At 39.2% G+C, this 13,202-nt stretch overlaps 1 protein-coding gene across 1 annotated transcript in view; it reads left to right on the plus strand.

Annotated features, from left to right (window-relative positions):
- The window catches only part of LOC132326025 (bifunctional heparan sulfate N-deacetylase/N-sulfotransferase 3), a 51,816-nt gene that overhangs the window by 20,520 nt on the left and 18,094 nt on the right, over positions 1-13,202 (plus strand). The window contains exons 3-6 of the mRNA XM_059843677.1: positions 3,543-3,630; positions 4,186-4,340; positions 7,125-7,310; positions 9,712-9,840. Coding sequence (XP_059699660.1) covers positions 3,543-3,630; positions 4,186-4,340; positions 7,125-7,310; positions 9,712-9,840 — 558 coding nt within the window. The remainder of the gene's footprint in view (positions 1-3,542; positions 3,631-4,185; positions 4,341-7,124; positions 7,311-9,711; positions 9,841-13,202) is intronic.

The following is a 13,202-nucleotide window of genomic DNA, read 5'->3' on the forward strand; positions in this document are numbered from 1 at the left end:
TTTCTATTAATTGGTCCTTGCCTTTATTGAAGAGCCAACACAACATTAGAAATTTTACTCAAAAGCAAAGTAGTTCCTAATTTAATGGCTCCCTTGATGGTATTTTCAGACAGTAAAACAGTTAAGCAAGCAAGCATTGAGAGATGAGATCTGTTTCCCAAAAAAGGATGAGAAAGGCTTTCTGGAAAACGACGAAGCTGCCCTTGCGTTTGTTGCTGACATAAAAGCATGTGCTGCTGATGTGAAGTGTAAGATGTTAATGCTGCAGCACTGTGAGGCTCTCTCTGTCTGCTTGCCAATTTAGTTGAAATGTACGTGATTGCGAGTAGAATTACCAGCGTCTTGAACTATTTCTCTTTTCAAATGTCTCAGTTCTTTAGCAGCTTTTCAGCAGGAAAATAGTTATAAACATGTTGGTGTGACTGCACAAAGAAGGCATTGTTCCTCTTTGGTGAACCAGAGTTCAACAAGGCAATCTTGATTTATTCCTTTGATCAGTCAAGGCATTTGAGTCTGAATATTTGTGTTGATGCTGAAGAAATCACAACTGTCTGTTTGCTGAAGACAGGCTGACACTTGCAGCTTTTCTGTGGCAGAGTCTGAAGGGGAAATCACATAGAGGCGTTTGAGGGTAGGAGGCAGGATGGCTTTCTGGCTGTGAAAGTGGGAAGCAGGTTTGCAGATAGAAGTTTTATCCTTGGCTTTTCAGCTGATTTACTTGAACAAAAACTTTTGACAGCTCATGTCATCTGTCCATGCCTCTGTCCTGTTTGAGAGATGAGAAAGTCTGTTGTTTTGCTGTCAGGATAACTTGTGTCTATCCCTTGAATTGTAACTGGGCCTTTTTCTGAGATTTTGGTGTTTACTGGTAGTGAAGAAAGGTGTCTTTCATCATGTATTGAACATTTACATTTGATTTCTGGCACTGGGAGTTTCCTAAACCTAGTCTGTGACCTTAGAAAAAGTTCAAAAGAAAGTATTCCTTTGGAGCTGTGTACATGAAAGGGATTATGCAGCCAGCATTTTATTTTCCTTATAGTACCAGCAAAAATATAACATGTACTAAATAATTATTTATGAACATATGAAGACTTTACTAGATGGTTTTAAAATACAATCTTCAGTACTGGTGTATTTATGTAACATCTCATACAGATACCCAGAGGTGCTGTTCATAAATAGTTATAAAATATCCAGAAAATACCAGCAGTTTACCTTCAGCTTATAAAATAGCATGTAAAAAGGAAATTTCAGGCTTTTAGTCCCCCTGCATTTCTCTCTTTCTGACTTTCTGATGGAAACTCACAGTAATACACCCTGCCATCTGCTACTATATATTTTTCATGAGTTTTAACATTTTGTTTTTAGAACCTGAAAGATGAGTAAAATGTCAAGTCGCCCAGAAAATAATCATAGGCACGACAACTCAAATGTTAGCTCGGCTGGTCTGTACCCAGAGTGGTTCACAGCTTGTCTGTGGCCTCCCTCTTTGCAGGCAGAGCAGGTACACCCTTGGAATTAGCTGACACATTCCCAACGCAAGGCAAGAAGGTGGGAAGCACACTGGCAAAATTAATTCCCAGGGAAGAAGTGAGCTCTGTGTTGCATTGTTCCAGAAATGTCTTGGGCCTTTTGCCACCTTTCTCCCTCCTCCCTTTTAAAAGCCTGTTGGTCATTCTAGTTTGCCATCCTGCTGGATGGAGACCAGATTGGAGGTGACAAGCTGGGAAGGTGTTAGGTGTTAGAAAGGTACAGCATAAAACCTTCACCTCAAAAAAATGCTCACAGCTCTTAATGTGGAGGGAAAGAAGTGAGCAGCCCTTTGTGCCACCTCGCTGTCAGGCTGTGCTCAGGATCCCTTCTCCTCAACGTGTGCCCTTAGCACAGGAAGGGAATAGCTGGATTATTTGTCTCCTACCTTTTTAGCCACTCAGAGATAAGGTTATTTCCCTGAATGGATTCCAAGCAGCCCAGGGTTGGTTTTCATATTAGTCCTGTGCAGATTTGCTGCCTTTCATTAGAATAAGAACCCTCCTTGGAGATCTTTGCACTCTCAGCCTGTGCAAAAGCCCTTGTTACAGTGTTGCAAGATTTTTTGCTTAATATTCTGATTCCTAAGTCTGGAGCTTGGTTTCAATTATCTCCATTCTCTGCTTCATTTTGCTCATTCCTTTAGGATGTCTCTTGTTCACAGGACAGTTTTCAGGCTTTGTGGTGAAAGATGGTGATCTTTACCAGGTGAGCCCTGGGAAAGACCTGAAGAGCTTGTGTGCTCTAATAAGGTGGATATTGCCTCAGTCTGTAAAATGGGTCATATTTTAAGGAATTGTAAGTTGAGTGTACTGTGCATAATACCTCTACTGGACTGGGCTTTCTACTATTTTGTTGTCATTGGCATATAACTGTAGGCTAATCACTTATATAATGAAAATCTCCAGGGAAAATAATTAAAATTACTGGATCATATTTTTCAAGGCACTAAGTTGTCTTTGCATTTCAAGAGTAGGGCGCCTGCTAGACCATTCAACTTTTGAAAATCTCCAGTGATTTTAATCTTTTTTGTGCAGTTAAATACATTCCCCATTCATAGCATAGGCTTCTCTGACAAGAGTGATGTTTTCAGACGCTTCATTAAAGTCATTGTGCTATGCTGTATGTTGATATGGAAAGCTTTTCCATGACCTTTGCTCGTCTGTTTTGTTTTTGCTTTGAGAAGTTTGGAGAGCTGGATGTCTGTGTTCCACCGGGAAGACTGAACGAGAGAACAGCAGGGTGTAAGAGTCGGGGAGAGAATTCCTCAATGCAATATGTAAATCTTAGGAGTAACAAATCAAGAAGAGCATATTGAAACCCATGAGTGAAGCTGTACCTGATGAATAATGCTTCCCCCTTCTTCCTACATGCTGGTTTTTTGTTTGTAGTGCTTTAGTGCAAGTACACAGATGCTGACAGTCAGTATGCTCACTGTCTGAGAAATGAGTCACAATTTGGGGGAATCTGCAATCCAGTTTTTTGATGTGTAATAGGGTTGATTTCGCTCCTTGCTGTCCCTCTAGATTTTTCTTTTTGCCTTGCCCATGATTTTGAAACATGACTGAAATGCTGTGGATGTACTTGAGCTGATGCAGAGAAATGTAACTCTGACAGTTGCTCTTCATCCTTGTGAATGGAGCAGTGCTGGGGGACACAGGAGATCTGAAATGAATTCCTGGCTGTGGCCCAGGTTTACTTGAGTGACTGCTGGAAGGTCTCTGGTATCTGTGTGCCTTTGTTTTCTTCTCTCATGATTCAGGGAGTAACCCAGCATTTAGTGGCTGGTTATCTTCATGAGGAAAATGATGGAGTTTTCATGAGGGCTTTAATCTTTATGTGCTAATAAAAATATCTGTACCTCTCTGTCATACATAAAGAGCTGCTTTTAAATAGCAAAACCAATTGAAAAGGCACATAACTGTAAAAATATTTATATTGTTATATTATGGTGGTGTGCCAGGTTGTGTTCTCTACAGGTATGTTTATATGCTGGTTTGCTTCTTTTTCAGGCCCTGCTTGATACTCAGAATCTTTTGAGAGCCCAGATTACAAATTTTACTTTCAACCTGGGATTTTCAGGAAAATTTTATCACACAGGTAAGAATCAAGCACTAAAATTACTTTGATTTTGATGGTGTTCTGTCTAGTGTGAGGACAAGTAGGAATGATAGAGTCTTAAGGGCTTTAGTATGCTGTGTTCCTGCATTAGTTGCTGGTGTGGAACAGATTAAATGCCTCTTGCCCCTTTTATTGAAATTTAGTTCTGCTTTTGAGTGGTAAATTCCACCAATCACATAAAACTTTGTGTTGATTTCACTGAGGGATCTGTTGAGCTACTACAGTTCTTCCTTGTGATTTTGTATCTCTACTGTAGAAATATAGCAGTATATATTATCCCTTAAAATAAGTTTGTTTTAAAACCATATAGAAATAGGAGAGATAAAAGAAAGAGTCTTAAATAGCATGTGGGCCAGCCAGGTGGTCCTGACTGTCCCATTTTGTCCCCAGTGACTCAGCAGGAAGTATTTTAACTGGTTTATTATGTTCATATAATTCTTACTGTTTCCAAGATTTGTAAAAATATAATAAAAGTAGAAACTTTACTTCAGAAATGTTTGGGGGGTTTTTGGGGTTTTTTAATTTCCTCTGCAGGGACTGAGGAGGAGGATGAGGGCGATGACCTGCTGCTGAGATCTGTGGATGAGTTCTGGTGGTTTCCCCACATGTGGAGTCACATGCAGCCACACCTCTTCCACAATGAGTCCTCACTGGTGGAGCAGATGATCCTCAACAAAAAATTTGCCTTAGTGAGTTATATTTTTTCTTTTTTTATTTAATTTAGATTCTCAGAAACCAATAATCTGTTTAGACTAGAAAAAGCCCCCTGAGTTTCTGGAAGAATAAATATTCCATTGAAAGGTATCAAATGACTTTGTGAGACCACTGGATATTAGGGTTAGGTGAGTGTGCCACATTTTCAAAGATGCAATTCTGCAGTGATACCCAATAACATCTTATATATTCCCTTTGCATCAACTTTGTGTAAACTTGTTTTGAAAAGCATTGCCTTTACTAATTATTTATTCACAGCAAAACTCTGAATCAAAGGTTTCAGTGAGAATATAAGAAAAAATGAAAACAACTTTTAGGTCTGAGGATATTGGAGAAACAGATCACAGTTAAATTCATACAATGAACCAAAATTGCCATACATAAAACATGTTATTTGTCTGAAGAGAGGGTCTGGTGTTAAGACCTAATTGTATCAAAGTATCTCAGCAGACATAACTTGTTTGCTAAACTAATTTTGCTCTTACAGCAGCCTAATTTTACTTCTTCCTTTTGAAAATCCACTGGCTGCTCTTTAGCTGGCAGGTGATGGCTTTGTTCCTGGAAGGAGCAGGGGGATTTGAAATACCAGAACAACAAAGAGTGCACTTAATGGTCGTGTGTCAGTGAGTGTAGGAGAACATGATAGTCCTGACTATCAGCCAATAAAGTTTGTATTTGAAATCTTGGCTTTTAAGTGAGACACTTGCTTTCTTTCAAACAAAGAGTTCACCAAGTTTGCAGTAAATTGTCGTTGTACTGACTACAGGACAGCTCTACTTTAATGTTTCCTTTCAAGAAAGCCTTGTGGTAGGTGATAGATTGCTGAAAATGTAAAAATCTCGTGTCCAGAGTTGCCTTTTTAATATGATTCTGTGTACTGGTGCAAGCTCCACTGGAAATCAAATGGGTCCTTGTAGTTCTGGTGTGACCTAAGACATCCTCTGGGATTAGTGTGCAGGATGTAATCATTAAAGTGTTATAAGGATAATGCATTTTCAACCCTGGTTTATGTAACTTCAGCAATTGCCATTTTCTTCACTACTTTCAATGCTCTTAATGCTTACAGATATTTTCTGTTAATTTTTTTTCATGTTTAGACATACAGACACGAAGCTACTCACTATGTTTCATTTGCTCAGAGCTTTTAAATTAATAACAGAGAGAAGTAGCCACTCTTTTGAAAGAGGCCAAAATTGCCCATGCCTGGTGCATTATTCACTCCATGTGTGTATTGTGTGGGAGATGCTCAAGTGGGGAATAGCAGTCAGTGAGGAATAATGGAGACACTAATTCATTGAAGATGACAGGCCCCCTATTAGAGTGAAAGATTTAGATTATGTTCTTATTACTGCCTATTGTGAAACTCGGGGGGAGAAGCCTTAGAAATCAGACTTTTGTTTATAGATAAATGAAGGAGATGCAGAGGGATGTTAGAGAATGCAATTTCTTACGTGATCTGTGAATATTTTCCTTTCAGATGGTTATGCATGCTTAAGGGCAGTAAGAAAGATAAAAGGAAGAAGAATTGGATTATCTGTGATGGAATTAAATCGTGTAAAGCAGTGGAACTGATGGAGTATCTACTCTTTATCTTCTCGTGCAGTACAACCAGGAGGGCAGATGTTACTCATTCCTGGTTGGCAGATTACACATAGTGCCCTTTATGTGTGCTATAAATTCCTAAAGGCAAACAAGAATTTCACCATTCTTTAAACATAGAGAACTCAGGTTCTCCACTGTGATTGAACCAGGCATGTCTGTTACACACAATAAATGATTTTACTAACATCATACGCCCATTTTTCTAGAGATTTTCGTGTTCCTTAGTACCTAGTTTGTTCAAAGGAAGAGGTCCAGCTATCAGCCAATGCTTTGCACACACAGTATGATCAGGAAATATGGTGAGGAGGACTGTATCAATTCAAGCCATATTAAAAACTCTAAGAATTCAAAGGCAGTGCAAGGGCAGTCTTCCTAAATCATGGCAAAATGATATCTTATGGATTGTGCATTCCACTGATCAGACTATCAAGGAATGTCTGCTTCCTTTGAAAAGTAACCTGAAGGAAAATGCATTGGGTGTGAAGAGAATGTCATGGCACCGAGATATGTACACACAATAAGTGCCAGCAGTCTTCAAAAATTGGAAATGTGCTCAGAAGGGTTTACTGTCCAACATCTGCCTGTAGATGGTTACAAGTGGTATCTTTTTACCATTTTTAACGTGACACTGAAATAGTTGAGCTGGTTTTTGAAAATGGGTTTGTCCTTTGAATATGGACTAGAAGGGAAATGCAGTGACTCTGAAATTCAGCTCCCATCCAAGTAATTGTGAAGGGATGTGTAGTGGAAATGGTGGTTTTGCAGTTGTAGCTGCCAAATGCTACGTGTGTTGTGTTGAGTATGTGCCAGTGATTATCTCTTTGAAATCAGAGTTTGTGAGCAAATTACTTGCAAGAACTTGAAAGTGTGCAGCTTTCTGTTTCATGTAGATTGACTAAACCAGTGTAAAATGCATTTATATCCTTCTTCCCTGCCTACTCACAAAAATATTTTCTAAAAAGGCTTTTGTCTTAAAATCCTATGTTTCATCTTTACCCTGCTGCCCTCCATCTCCTTCCAGATCATCATATTTTGATATTACTGTTGTTTACATTTCAGACCTGTTCTTGGTCTTTCACAAACAAAGCATTTGAGAAATACCAAAACATCAAGTTTCTGAAATTTTTGAGTGCAGTCATTGTTCTGTCATGTTTTAGGAACATGGTATTCCAACTGACTTGGGCTATGCAGTGGCTCCACATCACTCAGGAGTCTATCCAGTACACGTTCAACTTTATGATGCCTGGAAAAAGGTCTGGAACATCAGAGTAACCAGCACAGAAGAATACCCACATCTGAAACCTGCAAGGTATAGACGAGGCTTCATCCACAAAAACATCATGGTGAGTTGTGTTGCTGATGTTCATTTTGTACTCTGCCATTTCATGAACAGTTTCCTTTTAAGTGGAAAAGCAGGGTGTCCTGAGAGTTCACACTGCGAGAATCCCGTATTGCTATGCAGAAGTAGCAAGGTATATTTCACAGTGTCTTGTTCATTAAAATCAGTCTGTTGCTGCTGATGTTGCTGCTGATGAAGGTGGCATCCAGGCATCCTGCTGACAGCAGTTAACAGGCTGTTAACTGTTCTAGTCCTGTGGTTAATGCTGGTTCAGAGAGCTCAAGGAAAAAGTCTATTTTGCATCATTTAACACAATATGCTGGGTTAGATTTCTATCAGGTTTTAAAATTGCATGGTACCATTAACTGCAAAAGAGTATTGCCAGGTTATGCCACCTCAGAATCTGGATCTGGGTGGGTATGTAGTTTTGTCTTCCCTATGAACTCTGCATGGTTGCTCTTGGCTTCCTGCCATACACAAATGCCAGCTGGGCTTTGCAGCCTGGTTTAACCCAGAACCTCAGGAGCTGTGGGGAAGGAAGACACCCCCACACCACCTCCAGGCTACCAGAATGCTCTCAAATCCCACTGTTTGCCTGAAGTGCCTAACTCCCAGCACCGTCACTGACAGCCATGGTTGCCAAAGGAAGGGCTTGTACCCAGCTGACATGGAAGGCGTTGTGCTGTTGCCATCCAAGCACTGAGATGGAGGCTATTTCGGGTTCACATCTTGTCAATATTACCTCAGAAGGGTTTCAGAACAGCTTTCCAAAATGCTTGCAGGGATGTTCCCAAGTAACTTTCTTTTGGAGCGTGTGGGAGGGCAGTGAATGGGGCCCCTGTTGTACCTCTGGCTGCAACAGGCACTTTTGGGAGGTCGAGAGCCTTGGCACAACACTTAGAACAGAACTCTGGTATTGTTCTTGGGTTGCCATGGATACCACTTTCCTAAGCTAAGTAGTAGTATTTTAACATTTTGATCTATTTTTGGGTGAAGCAAATGGAAATGATCTCCAGAAACCTAGGAACAAAACTGACACCAATATAGGGTTGAGCTACAGTTTTTTCTCCTCAGAGCAATCACTGCATGTGAAATAATGGGTTTGTGGATGTGCTTAGGGAGCACAAAGCATTTGGGGAAGACAGATTGACTCAGAATCTCCAAAAATCTCTTCCATAAATATTTGTAAAAACACGTCATTTGAAGACACATAATGAGATTTTACACAAGGACACTGCAGCCAAAAATCTATTTCCAAAACCAGTCATATGAAACCACCTGTTTGGGGAGTCTCAAGCTTTCAGTTCTCCAGGGCAAATCCATCGATATTTTACATCTGCAGGCTGATAGTAATGAACTCACTCAGTAGGAACATTTTAAGATTTGTCAGAGCACCTCCCATCCAGTACAGCTTCATTCCCTGCCTCTGTGAAAAATTGTTCTCATATTTCCTCTATGAAATCCAAAGGTTTTTTTAAAAACTTAGGCAAGTCTATAGCAGATGTACGAATTCCATACATTTTCTGACAATACAATTTGCAATCAGTGATCACAGTATTCTCTGCATCACAAGAAAAGAAATGTTCAGGAATTATACTGCAAGAAATAAAGAGTATCTACAAAACCACAGCCAGTGTTCAAGGAGGCATTTGTATGCTTAAAAAGTTAATCTGTCATAACAATCCCAGTTAAGCATTATACATGAACATCCATCCTCAGCTGTTGATTTTCCAGAAGGAATAGACATAATTGAAATACTCTCCAGTAAATTGTTTTCTGAATTCAGGAGAAAATATTTGAGTTTCTAATGGAAAACATAGCTGCATTTAGTAGTTCTTCATATTCAAGAGATTTGTTCTTGGAATGTTTTTTAAAATAATTTTACTTGTACCATGTATTTCAACTGAGAAGTAAATCATTCTTGTAAGGTGAGCATTATTGGCAAATTTCCCTCTGTGTCAGAGTAGAATTATTGGTGATGATGCCTAAGCCAATTTGCCTTTCCAGTTACAGTTTGAATTTACAACAAAGCCATCATTCAGGTAAAAGTGGAACTGACTGATAGGATATAGACTGATAATATTTTAGATTATCTTTCACATTATTTCAAAACTTTGGACTTCAAGTACTTGGATTTAGGATGAGGTGTTATGGACAGAATGAGTTGGACGAGGCTCAGGAATTGTAATTTGGTGATAGAGATCAGTCTGCAATTTCAAACAAAATATGATGAATTTTTAGATGCTATGATTTTAGTGATAATAATTGATCTAGGTCAGTATTGATTTCCAGCAAAGTTGAGAGGCCAAATATAGCCAGCAATTATCTGTGTTACCTCTCTGACTTTTATCATCTCATTAAAAGTATAAACTGTTGAATTTTTTATGTATTTTTCATAAATTCAGGTGCTTCCTAGGCAAACTTGTGGCTTATTCACCCACACCATTTTCTATAAAGAGTATCCCGGAGGCCCAAAGGAATTAGACAAAAGTATTCAAGGAGGAGAGTTGTTCTTCACAGTGGTTCTCAATCCAGTAAGTACAGTGGAATTTTCAAATGTTTTTTAAAAATTAATTGAAGAAAAAGTTCCAGGGCTGATCAGCTGGGTCTCCCAAACAGTAAAGGGTACTGACAGTTCTTTTGCTTTTTCAGTTATTTAAATTAAGATCTAATATTATGTGTGTGCTGTTAATTGTACAAAGCAGTCTCCACCTTTTTTTGACATCTGTTTTGTTAGTAATGCAGCAGTGCCAGCCTGTCTTGTTCTTTACTTTTTGTATGACATAATACCCCTGACATTTAATATTTCAAAGAATTTGAATGTGAAGAACTGCTATGAGTATCTCTGGTTCATTTCTCTGCTGTGCCCAAGTCATGATGCCAGCTGTTGGGAGCTCTTATTGAGGTGAGAAGGCTTCAAGGAAGGAATGCTTGGGCTCCAGTCAGTTTTGAGACATTTCAGTTGCTCTCTCATTGCAGCTTCAAAGAAGAGATCCAAGCAAAAGAACCACACAGTTGAAAGAAAAGATCTGAGTAAATGAACCATATCTGCTTAACCTTTAATTTCTCTTTAATGGAAGATAAACAAGAAGTGAGGCACTGAAACTACAGAGCACTGACAGAAGAGAGCAGTGTAGTACTTCAAAATGCTGTGGGATTAGGTCAGCTGCCTCAAAACTGACCTTTTAGGCAAGCTTTTAGATGAGGCTTGCATTTGGGATCCAAATCAAACATATAAATAAAATTCTGCTGTTTTATAGAAATGTAGTCACTGTGAACACCAAAGGCAACAAAACATATTTCTGCTAAGATCTTTTGGAATAACCTAAATTTTTTTTTAAATAAACCTAAATGTTGTGTGCCCTTTTTTAATCTTCTGCAATGTAATGCAACGCAAAGGAAAACCATTTCTGAAAGTTGTTGTGGCAATTTACATGCCAGGTGTGTTTTTCAAGCCCCAGATTCTTTCAGGCTATAGTTTTGGCTCTTTGAGAGCAGTTACTGTGGTTTTTTTCCCTTTTTTATGTTCACATAGCAGAATTGGGAAATTGAAATTTTACTTCCTTAGCACACGTGTGGTTTCCCTTCTAGAGGGTGGCAGTGTTGCAGTCCTGGTTTGATGATGTGTACCATTCCAGGCACAGCACAGAATGGTTTAGGGTGGAAGGGACCTTCAAGACCCATCTGCTTCCAAGCCTGGGTTAATAGAGCTGAGGCCTGGAAAATTCACTGGGTGGGGAGGGCATTGGCACCATAGCAGTCCTTGGGCAATATGTGGGTTTTGACTAGAAGGTACTCAGTGAGCAAATTAGAGGAAGGCACAGAACAATATTTCGAGTCAGGACAAAATATATTCCACCTTGAAATACAGACACAACAGTCAAAAACTATTTTACAATGTAGGGAGACAGCAAAATATAATATGAGTGCTTGAGATGTAAGTCTTTTAAATAAAAAGAATGAAGAGAATGGAAGGGAAGACAACCAGTGAAACATCCCTGATTTTTGGTATTCATCATGGAGGTTTGATCATGTCTGCCTGACATCCTGGAATGTGAGTACAGTAATGTCTTTTTACACTTTACAATTAGGTCTTTGATTCATGCATTGCTGTGCAGACTGTGTGATCACCTACTTGTGAAAATTATGATATCCCAAATACAATACAGGCTAAAAGAACAGACTAAATGCAGTGTTTTCTAAATATAACTGTAAATGAATATTATGCTAAAATCTGCCCAAGTCTCCTTCTAAGGAATGCCTTTGAAAAGACAAGGCATCTGGTTTCTAGATATCTGCCTGTAAACAGTTCCTGAGGTTCTAAGCATTAGCCTGGCACATAGTCAGTTTAAAGACTGAGGTTTTTATATTTGTGTGGTTTAGGTTTTGCATGTGTTTATGTCATAGTTTGCAAGTCAGAGTTGGGCAAAAATTTAGGCATTAAAATGAAGACTAAGTAGCTTTAGGAGTCTGTCTAATTATGGAGTAGCATTTTGGATTTGATAAGCTTTCTTGTGTTTTCATTAAAATTGCTGGGATTTCTTTATGTGAAACACACAGCTGTTGAGAGGATGCAAAAATTCTGTTACGAGGCATTTTCAAAATGTTATTTTTCACTGATACAAAACTAAGTAAACACCACCCATGAATCATTACAATGTCAGTTAAACAATGTTCTCAATAATGAGTACTTAAATAGTTAGTTTTCAAAGCTGGAAAATGTGAGTGTGGATTAAATGTTAATTTTAACAAATTTCTTCATTATATTTAATTTGGAAGTGAATATCATTTTTGAAATGTAAGTTACCAGGCTGAGACTACAGGAACTGTACCCTACTCTGAAATAAGTACCCCTAAGAATGAAGCCCAGAATTTCTCGGTGCTTTGGCTGTGCAGTGGTGTAAGAGAGTCTCTGCCTCCTTCTGGTGTGCTTGATCAACCACCAGGGCAGGATAAACCACCAAAAACCACAGGACTGTGTGTGCAGCTGTGAGTTTTTGTCATGAGACCAGCGGGATGGCCCTGTTCCCAGAGCATTGTGCAAGCAGACGTTGTGCAGGTCTGGAAGGCCTCAGGAAATCCTGCTCTGCAGATGCTGTGTGTGGAACTGGGAACCAGCAGTTGGCTGGGTGGAGTAGCAGATCTCATGGCTGGCAGGTCGTGTTCCTGTGGTTTGCATTGGTACCCCTGTACTGGTGGCTGGGACCTGATCCTGACCGCTCTTCCTGTAAGCCATCCCAAATTCTGAAGTGTCACCAAACTGAAAAAGAGCCCAAGCACCAAGAGAACACTATTCCCCACTCTTCAAGTAATATTTTTGTGTCTATCTCCTATTAAAGATCTTGCTGGCTGCAGCAGCCTTAGAGCTAGATCGTGCTGTATCAGGATCTTGCACAAAGTGTTTCACATGAAAAGAAAAATCAAGCTTCAGCAGCCTGTATTATTGGTATTCTGGCATTATTTCTCCCACATTATCAGCTGAATAATTGACTTAAAGGGAGGTTGAGGGGCTTGCACTGATTTAGCCAGGGAGTTCTGGGGCAAAGCTGCAAGGAAAATGTGCATTGTAGGTCTGTGTAGTGATGAGTGTTTTATCCAGTCAGACACATCTTTAGTTTATTGTCTCACATAGTTACTGCTTTTCATACCACTGTGCTGTCTTTAAAATATTTTAGCAAGTATTTTTCCTGATAAATCTGTTAGAATCTTCAGTGATTTCAGATTCATCTCTCTCTGCAATTTTCCAGTGAAGTTCTGGGATTACTAAAATAAATTTCTGTTCAGTGTTGCTGAGAACAAAATTGTACCAGTTTGCTAAATCTGTCCCTTGTAGGAAGTGAGCCATTAGGTTTTGAGTTATGTATAATGAAGGTCAGTATAGACACTGCTGTCAGCT

This window comes from Haemorhous mexicanus, chromosome 4, assembly GCF_027477595.1.
Source record: "Haemorhous mexicanus isolate bHaeMex1 chromosome 4, bHaeMex1.pri, whole genome shotgun sequence".
Taxonomy (NCBI): Eukaryota; Metazoa; Chordata; class Aves; order Passeriformes; family Fringillidae; genus Haemorhous; species Haemorhous mexicanus.